This window comes from Microcebus murinus, chromosome 1 (genome assembly GCF_040939455.1).
Source record: "Microcebus murinus isolate Inina chromosome 1, M.murinus_Inina_mat1.0, whole genome shotgun sequence".
In the NCBI taxonomy this organism is placed as follows: Eukaryota; Metazoa; Chordata; class Mammalia; order Primates; family Cheirogaleidae; genus Microcebus; species Microcebus murinus.
The window spans coordinates 93261672-93279130 of NC_134104.1; the positions used below are offsets into that span (position 1 = coordinate 93261672).

General features: G+C 35.0%; 1 protein-coding gene across 1 annotated transcript in view; it reads right to left on the minus strand.

Annotated features, from left to right (window-relative positions):
- Positions 1-1451: 1451 nt before the first annotated feature.
- The window catches only part of LOC105879171 (uncharacterized), a 34174-nt gene continuing 18166 nt past the window's right edge, over positions 1452-17459 (minus strand). The window contains exons 5-8 of the mRNA XM_012779215.3: positions 9378-9520; positions 6451-6648; positions 4497-4558; positions 1452-3353 (exon numbers count right to left, since the gene is read on the minus strand). Of these exons, the coding sequence (XP_012634669.1) occupies positions 4513-4558; positions 6451-6648; positions 9378-9520 (387 nt within the window). The 3' untranslated portion in view covers positions 1452-3353; positions 4497-4512. The remainder of the gene's footprint in view (positions 3354-4496; positions 4559-6450; positions 6649-9377; positions 9521-17459) is intronic.

A 17459-nucleotide genomic window follows, 5' to 3' on the forward strand; every position in this document is an offset into this window, starting at 1 on the left:
GATACACTCAAATTTCACTCATCCACTCAATACTCACTGAGAACAACATTTAGTTGTTTGAGAGGTAAAAAGAGGGATCAAGATGATTCTTCCCTTGCATTTTAGTAGACATTGTCAGAAATAACTAGAATATAAACTATAAAGTAAAAAGTGCCATAAAATATGTCCAGCTCAAGGACACTGAAAGTTTAGAGAAAATAATGATTTTTTTAAAGCAACAGATTTCACTATGATTTTTATGAAGTAGTGTTATGGGTTTTGGAGTGACTGTTTAAAAATGTCAAACAGAACTCATGGAATATGTCTTTTGAAGAGGGACAAAAAGGAGATAAGAAATATATGCCTGAATGATTCAAATATTGATGCACCTGCTCCAAAGCTCCAAAACAAATTAGAAATTTTGTTTCATGATTGCAATTAGTCTTTAAAAAGATGGACATCCATTAACAGGGTTTAATAGTATAATGACAAAACAGTTATAATTGTTCTATTCTGGAAAGAAATAAAAATTGAAAGCAGACGGCTACTAAAGGAATTGAAAAATAAGCTTACTAACTTAATTTTTGAAATCTGGTAGAGAAGATGCATTTTAGGAATCTTCTGCTTTATATGTATAAAGGACTTGAAGAAAATGAATTTCTTTCCTGCTTTGTTCTTTGCTTCTTTCTAGTTAGCTCCGCCCTACCCTTCTTTTATCCTCCTCATCCCACAGAATCCTAGCTTAACCATTTACATTTCTACTGTAATAGAATATAAAATATTAGGATACTTTCAAGAACCTGGAAGCTGAGAAAAATTCCCTACAAGATGAAATTAATTATAATAATTTGAGAGATTTAAATAATGAGTTGAAGGTTGCAAAAGACAGATATCAGACCATTATAAGGAAGAACTTCCTAAAGGTTTGGATGGATTAAAAATACTTTACTCAGGTGTTTCTAATACTTTGATTTACTCAAATGAGAACTGGAAAATCCATTATTGGATGTTGTAGCGTTGATATACACACACTCACTAGGGTTGGTGAGGAGCTGGACTAGTTGATATGTAAGTTTTCTTCATGTACTGAATGACCTTCTATCACTGAAATTATTTTCTAACAAAGGGGTTATTTGCATTATGCTCCTTTCCCAGAAAATTGTAGCACCTACATAATTTAACCCCCAAAACAGTTTTGAACTGAGCCATCCCAATAATCACGAACCTGCACACATGTGCCATACAGGGGGAGAATGAACTTGGAACACAAATTAGATGTGAGATGCTAAGTTGCATAAGCACATACAATTCATGCCTATTATCTCCAGTATATTGTATAAGAATTAGATATTTCAGAAGGTTGGATGTAACTTTAAGTTTTAGGATGGGAGCTTAGTATAGTTCTGTTGAGTTAAATGGAATGTGGCCAGCAGCCAGGCATCTTTGGTGCCTATATGCAAAATTCCCACAAATATAGCCTAATTGCTAATGAAAAATCTATGCATATTCTTCAATATGGTATGTCTTCTAGTGGGCTAGGGCCTGGGAGAGAATGGCTCAGATCTCTGGGCAGTATAGAAGATGCAAGGAAGTATTACAAGAGCAAGTGAGGAGATATACTTGAAATTATAGCAGTGCCTTTATTGAACATGCCATTATGGATCACCACTCATGACTGCTAGAGCTGCCACCACGGCAGTGAGCAGACAGACTCAATTTCAGGTTTGATGTTATTCAGTTAATAGGCCTCCTTCTAATCAGTTCCTCTCTGGCATAGACAAATATCACCAACTTTGGCCACACTGCCCAAATAATCTATATCTCTTAAGATTAGAACATCAGATTGCAACCTCAACATAGGCTATCTCTTTGGAATAGTGTTATATTAATATGTATCTTGAGACCCTTACCAGTAAGCCTAGCTGTTCTTCCTTATAGCTAAGTATAGCACCCCATGTATGAATCCCATGATATCCTTGTCAGAATGTTTTTGCCTGCTAGTAACAGAAAACTTAAACTAGCTTAAGCAATAAAACAATTTGTTGGCTACCCTAACTTCTCAATTTCTCATGCCCTTGTAACTTCTTTAAATTTCCAACACTGTTGTTCTAATTAAAATTTATAATATATTTCACCTAAACTTTTGCAGTTGTATCCTACCTGGTAATTCTGCTACTCATTAATGGTTTTCTACAATAGCCATCTGTCTATCCATTCAAGATTTTGAGTGCCTACTATGCTATTTTGGGGAGAAAACACATCATTGAATAAGTTATTTCACAGTCCTTAAATTTAAGGAGTTGTGTTCGTGAGGAGAGGCTAGGCTATGGTACAACATCAAGTGAAATCTCAGAGGCTGATAACACAGGTCCACTCTCTCTAACATCTTCTATAGGATGACTGTGGCTCTGCTCCATACCATATTCACTGTAGGACCAAGATTGTTAGAGTAGCCTCAATGTGGAAATTTGCCCACAGGTGTGGTACAAGGAAAGAAGTATGACAAAGCGTAAACTGTTTCTCAAAATTTCTGCCTGTAAGTGACCTGTATCACACTCATTTATATTTAACTGGTCAAACAAGTTGCTTGACATGTCTAACTTTAAGGAGTAGAGGAAACATACACCTCTTCCAGGAAGGCACATGGATATTGGTAATGAGGCAGGAGAATGGCTTGAGCTCAGGAATTTGAGACCAGCCTGAGCAACAATGAGGCCCCATCTCTACTAAAATAGCAAAATTTAGCCAGGCATGGTGGTGTGCACCTGTAGTCTTAGCTACTTGGGAGGCAGAAGGATCACTTGAGCCCAGGAGTTTGAGGTTGCTGTGAGCTAGGCTGACATCATGGCACTCTAGTCTAGGCAACAGAGTGAGACTCTGTCTCAAGAGAAAAAAAAAGAGTAATGCAATCAACCATGTGACCTTAAAATATAGAGCAGTGGTCAGCAAACTACAGCCTGCTGTATGTTTTTGTAAATAAAGTTTTATCAGAACACAGCCACATCCATACACTTTACATTTTATCTATGGCTGTTTTTGTGCTACTATGGCAGAGGTGAGTAGTGGTGACAGAGAACATACGGCCTACAAAGCCTAAAATATTTACTGTTTGGTCCTTTACAAAAAATGCTTTCCTATCCTGATTTAGAAAGGTGAAAAGATTATATACATAAAATGAACTATAATATTTAATTATGCATTTTCGGTGTTTACTAGCACTTTTAGCAACAACGGTGATTGCGTTTTTTCTATACAGATTGCATTAGGATACAATACATATTTTTGACAAAATATTGGTTTCTGGTGATGAACAATCTTCTGGTAGCTTCAAGATTCCATCCAGCATTTTTAAGTTTGGCAAACAGGAGAATACTCTAAAGCAAAAGTTAAAAAAAAAACAGTAACTATATTGCACAAAAGCATTTTATTTCACTTACTCTCTTTATAAATAAATGGATGTTCTCTATTGTTACAAAAGACAAATGGCTATCACTTTATTCTGTTTTCCTTATCTTTGCAGTGGAGTTAAAATAGAATATCATTCATGTTCATTGCGCTGATGATCCTGCCATAGCTTGCCCTCTCAGGGATCTAATAGATCTTTCAGCAAATGGTTAAATATTGATCAGAGAGGTAGGACTAAATACAATCTGTTTTTATAAGAGAATTCCATTCCAGCTCTTACAAAGTTCTATAAAGCAAAAAAAAATCAATAAGTGGATTTAGCTGAAAAACCATGAGAGAAAGAATGAGATCATGATATATGTGCTCATTATACAGCTAAAAGTTTAGAAAAATAGAGAGAAAAAGTAAAGCAAGTCTGTTGTTAATGAGAGTTAAGGAAGAATTGTGGCTGGGAAATATAAAAGAGAGGGTGGGAAATAATATTGTGCTGAGTTATTTTCTCTTGGCACAGAGGACTTTTGAAGCTCATATTTCAAATTTAGAGAGTCACTTCCATGTTCAGGAAGAGATCCTTCAGGTCAATCCAGTTAAACAGTGCCCATATACACAGCAGAGCTATAAAGCAGCATTTTCTTTCAAATGGACTTCTTTTTAGATCTGGGGGCCCAGGCCAGAGGAAATGTGTGGCATCTGAATTTGACCAGATGAAAGATACTGAAACCTCTCACCAGGTGTGCTAAGTCAATTAAAATGATAATGATGACCTCCTTGAAAGCTCCCATTGGCTGCATGATTTTCCTACCATTAAATGCTTTCTGTGAATTATCTCTTTTAATCTTCACAATAACCCTGTCAGGTTGGGTTTTTATCACTTTAAATAACTTTAAATAACTTGTCCTAGATCATAAAGTCTGTAGCTAACAGAGCAAAGATTAAAATCTAAGTTCTGGTGTCAATGTTCAGACTGCGCTGTCAGGAACTCCTAAGCACTGCTTATTTTTAAAAAGTCAAGCTGCAGTGAACTACTATCACACTGACTCCTGAAGAATGGTAGAGAAGTTTGCCTGTAGGTGTCCCAGGAATAGAGCCACCTTCTACCTAATGGGACTTACACTATTAGCTCTATCATTAAGTCCTTTCTCTTTTGAATTGTGCTGTCTTCTTATTGGAGGATCTGAAACAGAGGAGGAAGGGAAAGACAGTCACAATTTTAGGTGGCAATGATCAAGAAAAGCTTATACTTAAAATAATTTTGAGCATGGTGCAAAGAGTCAGTTGAAGGTCTGGCCCAAATTCTCAACTCAGATACACAGTGACAAAATGAATGCTGTTATAATCTTCAAAGTATGGATTTGGCTGGGTAACTAAACCCGAATTTGGATGAACTTCAAATTTCAGCTTAGTTCCTTAGCATGAGTGAATGGTTAAATCCTTTCCTCATACTTTAAAATGACCACATCATTTTGTTCAAAGCAACAGAATGCACTACCTAGGTCAATATAACCTGGCTTTTCATGGCTTGGAAGTCAGAACATATCCACCTTGGACCCAATCCAATAGAGTTAATACTAGAAAAATAGAAGAACTTCATTATACCCCTTATTCCCACGTAACTCTATACCACATCATGAATTTTAAAGACAGAATTATAGTAAGACCTCAGGGCATATCAGATTTCGGACAATTAATCTTAATACTATTGTTGTAAGGCATTATTTGAAAGGAGGCAAGTGACTTGTGTTGGGACCAAAATGTTTTATAAAATCCCACATATAAATTAACAAAACTGAAATATAATACTATTAAATTATTCTCATGACTAGGAATGTGCTTTCTCATGAATGATGTTGAAATGTCCAGCTAAACCTCCTCTGACTGTAGAAAATATAATTTTAAACTTCAAAACATTATTATGGTTAAATATTAGTTCAATATTATAGCAACTGTGCTCTTAGTTTTCACTGTTATGTAAAAGCGGTTTGAGAATTTATTATCACACACATGAAATTTTGCTTTCAGACTATAGTCATAGGGGAGAAAACTGCAGTAATGAAATTTATGTAACGACAGAGATTAGAATTTTATTTTGACATTTTTTTATTATATAGATCAGGAGCTAAAGAATCTAACATTATATAGGCCTTTGGAATATATTATAGTTGCCATCATGGGAAAATGGCAGTGTGAAAAAGGAAAATGTGAGAACTATGTTTTCTACTGAAATAGATGTAGATAAAGAAATATAATCATAAGAATAGACCCTAGAGATGATTTAACCTTTTGTATGACAGATTTGACTGAGAGGTAAGATGACCTGCAGTCATATAGGGGCAAATATAGGTCGTAGAATTTAATTTCTAGTCTTTATCCTTTTAATTCCCATAAGTACACTAAGAGTGGTACTGGGAATTAGATTAGCTAGAGATAAAATGGTGGGCATATTATTTGGTGTACATTCTAAGGTTGTTTAGACTCCATTATTATTAGTAGTAATATTCTTAATAGTGACAAAGTAATAAAAAATGGTTTCTTCTTGGCAGGTTTTTGAGTTCTTTCAATCACTGGAGTAGATTTTTGAATCAATTACTTTTTTTGTAATCATCTAATGGTGCCCTTGGGGCCCAAGGGAGTGAAAATAAAACCAGGCAATAAACAATTTATAAGATCGTGAGATAGAACCTGATAGGAATCTATATTTAGAAAAATTTTTAAAAGACATAGTACCTGTTATGCATGTGGGAGAAAATGTATGGAATTTGAAAGTCTAAAATTAAACATCTCTGTATGTGTGAAGTCACATACATTATAAGAGAAGCCTACAATCTATGCAGAAACTATAAATTAACCAAGAGAGAAAAGTGTATTAAAGATTAAAAAAATACAAAGAAAAATTGGTTCAAAATTCTTTAGGTGAGATTAGAAACATAGCATATTCAACACATAGTAGATACTATAAAATATTTGCTAAATGGATTTAAGCAAGAAGCGAACAATATTTTAAAATACACTTATAAATATAATACTCAGTGAATTGGAAAAGGTGACTTAAGGCATTTGGGGCCTTACCTTTTCCTGTAATTTTGGTGAAACTCACAGGGGTTCCTCTTGAGTATGAGAGATTCCAATGGAGTGCACCGTAAACTGGAGAGTCCAGTCAGAGTCTCAATGTGGTTTTCAGCCAAGGATAAATGCTGTATCTGAGGTATCTTTGGCAATTGTTTGAAAGATGTGAGATGGTTTCTGTTCATATTTAGAGTTCTGCAGCTGGATACAAAATGTAAATATCTTGTTACTCGTCTCATAAAGAAGATGGTTAACCATCAACTCTTGCATAGGGCTAGCAGACCCACCCAGACTATAACCCTTTAAGAGAGTAATAATGATGTTTTCTACAAATGGGGTTTCCAAAAGAGAGAGAGAGACAAAATGTTTATATTAAAATATTAAGAGAAAATAAGCAGGATGCACGAGCCCATAAGCTTGCTGAGTGCAGGAATCTGTTTTGTTTTTTTTTCCAACGAATATGCTTGGAACCTGGCACAGTATTTGTCCTATGGTGGATTCTCAATACATCTTGAATGAAAGGGTGAATAACTACATATTAATCTCAGCAATGTAAAAATGTACAGGTACAAAAAAATAACTTGTGATACTGCCTCTAAGTAGCAAAATTATAGTTGTTTTTCTTTTACATTTCCATACTTTAAAAAATTCTATACTGAGAAAATAGCATTTTAAATCAGAAAAAAAAGCTTTATTTTATATACAAGGAAATCAGAATGTACCCATAGGAGAAGAAAAGTGTGTTTGGCTCTTAAATTCAATACCTTTTCCTGATAGATAATGCTTCTCGATATTTTTGCCTTAAAACCATAATTGTATCAGACTGTACAAATAGAGAATATAATTCCAAATCCATCATTGACACCTTGCCTTAAGGAAAAATTCTTTTATGTATAAGTTAGAATTTAATATCATGAAAGAAACACAGAGTACTTATTCATGAGCTTTGGGCCTTACAAAGACACTTGGTAAATGATAATTGCTAATGGTAAATATGCCGCTACAGAGAGAGCTGCAACACCAGAGACATTAGAAAAACAAATTCGGTTTGAACCTGCCTATATTTCATTGTAATTTTTTACATCTATTTTTATTTTCCTGTTTCCTTTCAGTCCCTCTCCATATGTATATTTTATACAGTCCAATCATATCCTTGATAACTTTTGACTTCTGCTCATTTCCACTATTTACATAGTCTTCAGGAACACTTTAGTAATATAATAGTTTCTAACTGAAACACCAGCCCACACAGTTCCTTCCCCTCTGCCCTCCTCTCCATTCTCTTAAATCTGTGCTTTCCTCATCTATCACTCATGCTCTCAATTTTCAACGTATATCCTGTTATCCTCTCAGTCTCTCAGATTCACCCCATCCCAGATTGCCCCAGTCAGTAGGATATGTCCAGGGAGAAGGGTGGTGAATCTAGTGGGCAGTGACACAATTTTCTCTCAGGCAGAATGAAGGAGACCAGGAATATACATGCACCAAATCTTTTTCCTTCCTTGATAAATTGATTTGGCAGTTGTAAAGTTTGAATTGCAATTGAATAATTTTATATTATAAATCTTATTTCTCAAGAAAAGAAAAACCAAGAGAATGCATCTAGATAATCTTGAGACTAAGTCAAGTCTTTTGGTGATTGTGTTTGTTTTTTTTTCATAATATAATAAAGATTTGAAAAGTTTATTGATCTCAGGTCAAATTCCAGTACTCCAAGTAAATGATCTTCTAGTTCAATGTTTCTAAAGTATGCTATGAACATATGTGATCATTAAAATATTTTTGTGTATGTTTATTTAAATGAATGTTAGAAAATATAACAAATGTATCACTATTACATCCCTAGCACCTAGAAGAGAATCTAGCCAAAAAAAATTTTAGTGAAGTTTCTTTTGAAAAATTTTATTTAGATTTTTAAAATTAGTTATTTCAAAAAGCCAAAGTAAATTCAAATGCTATGTGAGGGTGTCAAAAGTTTCAAAGGGGCTTTGAAAAGGACTGAAGGTGGGGACACTCAGATGCATTACATATCTTGGCACTTCCTCTGGCTGCCAGACAGTTTCCCTCTTGTGGGCAGCTGTGATGGTCTCTTTCTGTGGCCTCATCTCAGCCTAGGTTCAGAGATGTACCTTAACCTACTCTACAAATTACCCTTCTTTTTTGTGGATGCTTGATTTCCTTTATATCCTAATTCTTTCTTCTGTTTTCTCCTTTCATTGTTATGAAAGCTCACTCTACCCACCCATTCATTCTGCCTAGTAAAGTAGATAGCAGCTTTCTACAAAAAGGGTTCTCAAGCAATCCTGAGCAAGGAAACATATTATTTTTAACAACAGGAGTTTGGTATCCTTGGGAGACCAAAGGGTCTATAATAAAAATTTTAAAATTTTTAATTTATTTAAATTAGTTATTTTAAAAAGCCAAAGTAATCACTAATCTGATTGCCAAAACTCTACCCCTACATTTAAATGTAACCCTGACAAGCCAACTCTTGTCAACCACCTTGTAGAGTCTTTTCCCACAGGTGTTCAATAAACTTGACTAATTAAGAATTACTATCTTACAACCATAATAGAAAAGATACAACCATGTATCTTACAACTTACATGCATATGTAATATAACTGAATTTTCTAGTTTATAACACAAGGAAAATGGCAAACATTTTGCTCAGATGGATCTATGATTACAAATTACTCCCCTAAAATTGGTATAATTTCGAAAGCAATAGATTTTTTCCCTGTAAGTATGACATTTTAATATATGTTTCTCTTTTTTGCCTTGCCATATGTGCCACTTTAGTACAAAGCATCAGCTTTAAGACCTGACTACACAAGGTAAGGCACAATATGTATAAACAATGATCACATGTATCCAAATACCAAAGACTTAACTTTAACCCAGTAATGAGACATGCTAGGAAGCAAGTACCTTGGCAATCTTATGGCACTTAAATCCACCAGGGAATTGTCCACTAACCAGAGGTTCTCAACTCGAATTAGTCTTCTAAGAATTCTGTTAAAATTTTCAACTTGATAAGGGTCCCCCAAGTCCTGAAATGAAATGTTCAAATTCTGAAGTAAAAACAAACAAAAAGAAAAAGTAAATTTTTATTGACTTTTGAAAGTGGTTATTAACTGAAAATGTGTTGTATATATTATTCAAACCAGTAGTTTTCATCTCTTTTTTTGTCCTCCAGAATACTCATACATTCAAACATTCATAATTATCTTGCAATGATTCTCAAGGTGGGGAGGGTGAAGATCTTGATCAGCATTACTGAGTAGAATGTAAGGTTTTTGAGTGTTGGAGGGTAAATGAACAGGATTGTCAAAGAAGAATCTTCTCAAGGAGAATAGGATTCTCAAACAGATTCTGAAATTATCTAGGGGCACAGAATGGAGAGGGTAAAGTGTTTGAAAATAACTGAATAATCAGTTGTCATTAGCCTCACTTGGAAATATTCAGCAATTGCATTTATAAAAATTTAGAGTAAGATAACATCACTAAGAAGATGAAAAGTGAAGATAGCTGAATAGACCCAGGTTATATGTGCCTTCTCCATGGAGAGGAAGCAGAATAGTAAGCAGATAGTAAGCACATTTTGAACAGACTGTCTCGGGAAGAATGCTAGGATTCATCAGAGAACTGACAGAAAGCACAAAAAGTAAGTTGTGTCACTGTAAGGAGAGGGTTCGAAGCAGTGAGCACCTGAAGAAGCTACTGGACATGGGGAAACAGTAAGAGAGAAAACTTCAAGGCCCCACACTCTGAAACACATTCTACTATCTTAGCTACAGGAAAATACCTCAATCCTTGCAGGCCTCGGTCTTGACACAGGGAGCTACTTAGGGATTGCACAAGAATATTGTTCCAGAAAGGGAACCCACATGGAATCCCACAGTCGTCTGAGCCTACAGCAGCTTCAGCTGGGTGCCATTCTGAGAGACCAGCAACCAGGGATCTACAGATGTGGCGGCTGCTGCTGCACTACTTCAAAGAGGGAGAGAGAAGACCAGGTGCTCCCACACACCCCTGGGAAGGTACCCACCACCTTGATGCAGGCTGCTGTTAAGACTGAAATATGAAAGGATCACACTCCCCGCAGCTTCTTACCCATGCTGCTTGCCTAGGAGGGGCCCCACCCTCTTTGGTAGCAGGGCCAAGGCACCATTTTGAGAGTTTAATGTTGGGTTGCATCCTGCCCTCAGGCCAAGTGTGAGCTGATGCAGCTGCAGTTACCACCCAGCTAGGGAAGACAGAGGAGACAAAGCTCTCCTACACACCCTTAGGACAATATCCACTGCCCTGCTATGGGTAGCTATGGGACTGTAACTAGCCTGCCCAACCTATTGAAGCTACCAACAATACCAACATGGACCACTAGTGTCCCACTGGGAGGCTCCACCACCACTACTTTCACCACCCACATCATACCAGCTGCCCAGGGGCCCGAGAACCTGCCCACACACTCATCCCATTGCTCCCACTACTAGCTTCTGAGCAAGCCACATGGAGACTCAAGAATTAGCCCTCCAGGAGCCACTAACACATGATATGATCCTTTCATATTTCAGTCTTAACAGCAGTCTGCATCAAGGTGGTGAGTACCTTCCCAGGGGTGTGTGGGAGCACCTGGTCTTCCCTCTCCCTCCCTGAAGTAGTGTAGCAGCAGCCGCCACATCTGTAGATCCCTGGTTGCTGGTCTCTCAGAATGGCACCCAGCTGAAGCTGCTATAGGCTCAGATGACTGTGGGATTCCATGTGGGTTCCCTTTCTGGAACAATATCTAAGCAATCTCACAGGTACCAGCATAGCTGCTCTGAGGCCTAAAAACAGGCAAACTCACCCCACTGCTGCCACCACCAGGGCCTGAACACTGGCTCATGTGGTGTCCAAGTCCCCAGCAAAACTTCACCACAGCCTCAACTAATAACTACACCTTAAGTCACCAAGGAAATCACAGATACCACTGACCCTGCCAAAGAAATCATGCAAAGATCACACTACTGCAGGCACCCAAAAATCAAAGCCAAAGTGTTCTACTCAACCAACAACACATGTACATCTTCAGGAAAAAATTCTTCATTATGAAGTCAATTTCAAAGAATTGGAGCAAGCAACTGTTATAACAGATGCACAGAAATCAATGGAAATACACAGGAAACATTAAAAAGCAAGGGAATATGACACAAGCAAAGGACCACAATTGTTTAGCAATGGATCCCATCAAAAAGAATTCCTCAAAATGCCATATAAAGAATTCAAAATGTTGTTTTAAAGAAGCTCAATGAAATGCAAGAGAAATCTAAGAACCAATACTAAGAAATCAGAACATCAGTTCAGGATATAAATGAAAAATTTACAAGGAGATAGATATCTTAAAAGAAACCAAAACAAACAGAAAGTCTGGAACTAAAATATTCATTGATAGAAATACATCAAAGCTGTCAAGATGTCTGGGACTACATAAAGCAAATAAACATATGCACTAATGATATTCCCAAAGAGGAAGAGAGATTTAAAAAGTTCAAAAAGCCCACTGAAGGAAATAATCAATAAATACATCCCCAGTCCAGCAAGAGAGTTAGACATCTGGATATAGGAGGCCTAATGATCCCCAAGCAATTACCTTTCAGAAAGGACTTCACCACAGCATATTATAATCAGAATGTCTAAGGTCAAAGTGAAACATAATTTTTAAATTGCAAGATGAAAGTCTCCTGTCACCTACAAAGGAAACCACATCAGACTAACAGTGAGCATCTCAGCAGAAACTATACAGGCCAGAAGAGAATGGGATGGCATTTTCAAAGTGTTGAAAGAAAACAACTGTCAGTCAAGAATTTTATATCCTACCAGAATAAGCTTCATAAGTGAAGGAGAAATTTGCTTCCCAGATAAGCAAATGCTGAGAAAATTCATCACCACTAGATCAGCCCTACAGGAAATGCTCAAAGGGATCTTAAACATGGAAACAAAAGGTCAGTATTCACCATCATGAAAACACATGAAAATATAAACTGTTACAGAACAATCACACAAACAAGGAAAAGAAAAGAATCAAATGACAACACGACAGAAGTTCATCAAACCACAAAGACAAAAAGAGAAAAATAAAGAAACAAAGAATTCATTAAACAACCAGAAAATAACTAACAATATGACAAGAATAAAGCCTCATATATCAATGTTAACTTTGAACATAAATATATTAAATGCTCCACCTAAAAGATGCAGATGGCAGGATGGATAGAAAAAAAATGATCCAACTATATGCTCTTATAAGAAACTCACCTTACCTGTAAAGACAGATACACTGAAATATCTTTTTTCACTCATTACTAAAAGTAAAAGGATAGGAAAAGATATTCCAGACAAATGGAAACCAAAAGCAAGAAGGAGTAGCTATAGTTAAATCACATAAAACAGACTTTAAACCAAAAACAGTAAAAAAAAGACAAAGAGGGTCATTAAATAATGATAAAGTGATCAATTCAGCAAGAGGATATAACAATCCTTAGTATATATGTACCCAACATTGGAGCACCTAGATTCAGAAAACAAATATGACTAGACCTAAAGAAGAGACAGACAACAATACAATAATAGTGGAGGACTTCAACATCCCACTCACAGCACTAGACAGATTATTGAGAAGAAAACATAAGAAATATTGGACTCAATTTGGATTCGATGAAATGGACTTAACAGACATTTACAGAACATTCTACTCTATAACTACGGAATCAGAATGCACATTCTTTTCAACACATGGAAAATTCTCCAAGATAGACCACATATGTTATGCCACAAAACAAATCTTAACAAATTTTTAAAAATCTAAATCACTTCAAGTATCTTCTTAGACCACAGTAGAATAAAGCTAGAAATCAATACAAAGAGAAAATCTCAAAACTATACAATTATATGGAAATTAAACAACATGCCCCTGAATGATCACTGGGTCAACAGATAAATTAAGATAGAAATTTAAAAAATTTTTGAAAAGAATAAAAATGAAACACAGCATATCAAAACCTCTGTGATATAGCAAAAGCAGTGCTAAGAAGAAAGTTGATAGTATTGAATTCCTATAGCAAAAATGTAGAAATATCACAAATTAACTACCTAACATCACATATCAAGGAACTGGAAAAACAAGAATAAACCAAATCCAAAGTTAGCAGAAAAAAAGAAAAAAGAAATAAAGATTAGAGCAAAACTATATAAAATAGAGTATAACAACAACAAAAACCAATATAAAGGATCAACAAAATGAAAAGTTGATTCTTCAAAAAGATAAATAAAATTCATAAATGACTAGTTGTACTAACCAGTAAAAGAACAGAGAAGATCCAAATAAACAAAATCAGAAATCAAAAAGGAGATGTTACAACTGATATTACAGAAATACAATGGATCATCAGGGACAATTATGAACAACTATATGTTCACAAACTAGAAAACCTAGAGGAAATGGGTAAATTCCTAGAAACATATACCCCCTTGAGATTGAACCAGGAAGAAATAGAACTCCTGAGTTCCTCAATGAGTAGCGAGATTAAATCAGTAATAAAAAATCTCCCAACAGAAGAAAGCTCGGGACCAGATGAATTCACAGCTGAATTTTAGTACACATATAAAGAAGTACTAATAGCAATCCTGAAACTGTTCCAAAAACATAAGGAAAACGTGAGGAAAAGGGAATTCTCCCTAACTCATTCTATGAAGCCAATATCACCCTGATACCAAAACCAGACAAGGACAATAAAAAAAGAAAGCTACAGGTGAATGTCTCTGATGAACATATATATGCACAAATCCTCAACAAAATACTAGCAAATAGAATCCAATTTGATAGAATCCAAGCACATTAAGTGGGTTTTAGGCCAGGAATGCAAGGTTGGCTAAACATATGCAAGTCAATACATGTGATATATCACATAAACAGAGTAAGAACAAAAACCATATGATCATCTCAATAGATGCAAAAAAAGCATTTAATAAAATCGATCATTCCTTCATGATAAAAGTCCTCAACAAGCTAGGCATAGAAGGAGTATATCTTAAAATAAGAAAGGCTATATATGACAAATCCACAGCCAACATCATACTGAATGGGGAAAAGTTGAAATGATTCCCTCTAAGAACTGGAACAAGTTTCAGTTCCACTTTCAACATTTTTATTGAGCATAATACTGGAAGTCATTGCCAGAGCAATCAGGGAAGAGAAAAAAATAAAAGAAATCCAAATTGGAAAAGATGAAGTCAAATGATCTCTGTTCACTGATGATACGATTTTATATCTAGAAAATCTAAATACTCCACCAAATTGCTCTTAGATTTGATAAATCAATTCAGTAAAGTTTCAGGCAACAAAATGTATAGAAATCATTAGTATTTCTATACAGTAACAGACTACCCAAGAACCAAATCAAGATGGCAATCCCATTTACATAACTACAAATAAAACTAAAATACCTAGGAATATTTCTAATCAAGGAGGAGAAAGATCTCTATAAGGAAAACTACAAAACACTGATTAAAAAAATATAGATGACACCAGCAAATGAAAAAATATCCCATGTTCATGAATTGGAAGAATTAATATTTTTCAAATGACCATATTGCCCATAGCAATCTACAGGTTCAATGCAATACCAATCAAAATACCAATCTAATTTTTTTCAGAATTAGAAAAAACAATTCTTAAGTTCAAATGTAACAAAAAAAAAAAAAAAGAGCCCAAATTGCCAAAACAATTTTGAGCAGAAAACCAAAGCTGGGAGGATCACATTGCCTGACTTCAAATTATACTATAAGGCAATAGTAACCAAACCAGCATGCTACTTGTATAAAAACAGATGCATAGATCACTATAACAGAATTGAGAATCCAGAAATAAAGCCACATACAGCCAACTGATCTTTGACAAAGTTGCCAAGAACATACACTGGGGAAAGGACACTCTTTTCAATAAATGGTGCTGGGAATATTGGAGTGTCATAAGTAGGAGAATGAAACTGGACCCCTACCTCTTACCAAATACTATACATTTTTAATTATTAAAACTAACAATTTTGTTCTCAATAATTTTAACCTTTTCTGAAAGTTAAATCAACTCAAGATGGATTAAAGACTTAAATCTAAGATCTGAAACTATAAAAAATACTAGAGGAAAATATAATAAAAACTCTTCTGGACATTGGTTTAGGCGAAGAATTCATGACAAAGACCTTAGAAACATAGGCATGAAAGCAAAAATTGACAAATGGGAGTTAATTAAACTACAAAACTTCTGCACAGCAAAAGAAATAATCAACAGAGTGAACAGAAAACCTATACAATGGAAGAAAATATTTACAAACTATGCATCAGACAGAAGACTACTATCCAGCATTTACAAGGAACTTTAACAACTCTACAGCAAGAACAAAAACCCCAATAATCCCATTAAAAACTGGGCTAAGAAAAGGAATAGACCTTTTTCAAAACAAGATAAATGGCCAATAAGCATATGAAAAATGTTCATCATCAGAGAAATGTTAATCATTAGAGAAACATAAATTAAAACCACAATGTGATATCACTTATCGCAATGTGATATCACAATCAGGCTATTATTAAAAAGACAAAAATTAACAAAGGATGTGGAGAAAAGGGAACTCTTATACATTGTTGGTGGGAATGTAAATCAGTTCAACCTCTATGGAAAACAGTATGGAGACTTCTCAAAAAACTAAAATTAAAACTATAATATGATCCAGTAATCCCACTGCTGTGTATCTACCTAAAGGAAAAGAAATCAACATATAAAAAGATAACTTCACTTGTACGTTTACCATAGCACTATTCACAATGGCAAAGATATGAAGTCAAGCTACGTGTCCATCAACATACATTTGGTAAAGGAAAGGTGGTATGTGAGAGTGTATGTGTGTGTGTGTATAATAGAATACTACTAAGTCATAAAAAATGGAGTCATGTCTTTTGCAACAACATGAATAGAACTGGAGGCTGTTATCTTAAGTGAAACAACTCAGGCACAGAAAGAGAAATACCACATGTTCTCACTTATAAGTGGTAGCTAAATAATGTGTACACATTGAAGCAGAGTGTAGAATGACAGACAATGGAGACTCAGAGGGTGAGAGAGGTGGATGAAGGGAGGTTGCTTGGCGGGTACGGTGTGTGTTGCTCCAATAATGCCCTGAGCCTTGCCCTGAAGGCTCTGACTTAACCACAATGCAATACATCAATGTAGCAAAATTGCACATGTATCCCTTGAGTATATACAAATAAAAAATAAATTTACAAAAAAATGTAAATAAAGGAAAAAAGAATCAAAGTCAAGAAAAAAGGAAGGTGAAAACTATGACTGCTTAAAGTAACTAGGGATGCATATTTTAAAATGACTTGACATATTTCAAAGGTAGTGAATATTTTATTTTTACTTTTAACATCAGTCAACTTTGATGTAAAAGACATTAAAACCACTTTTAGTGGTAGCGTTGCTCTTGTAAACTCCATTCCTAAAAATCAACTTAACTTTTTAATTTCCATATTTTAGCATCAATTTCCATCAATAAAAATTATTAAATAGAATGACAATTCCTTTTTTAAAATTTTGAAGCCAAATAATTTACTATTTGTAAAGAAATATAGATGTCTCTTTTAGAAAGATTATTAAGGTCTTAGTATTTTTAGATATTGTACATTATAAATTTTGATACCTGAAGTTCCATTTTCCAAAAGTATAATAAGTCTTTAAAATAAAACTTAAGAAACAATAATAGATTATATCTATCTCTATAAACTAAGCATCACTTTCTTGGAGAAGATATTTTTTTATTTACCACTATTTCCCAATTTACTTTTCTATGATAGTTTAGGGTTTATTTAGCACTTCTCTTACAGTGTGATTTTTGAAAGGCCAATTAAGTTTTCTATGATAGTTTATTAGCAAGGCTCCATTGACCTTTACAGTATACCCATGGTATATATTGCCAC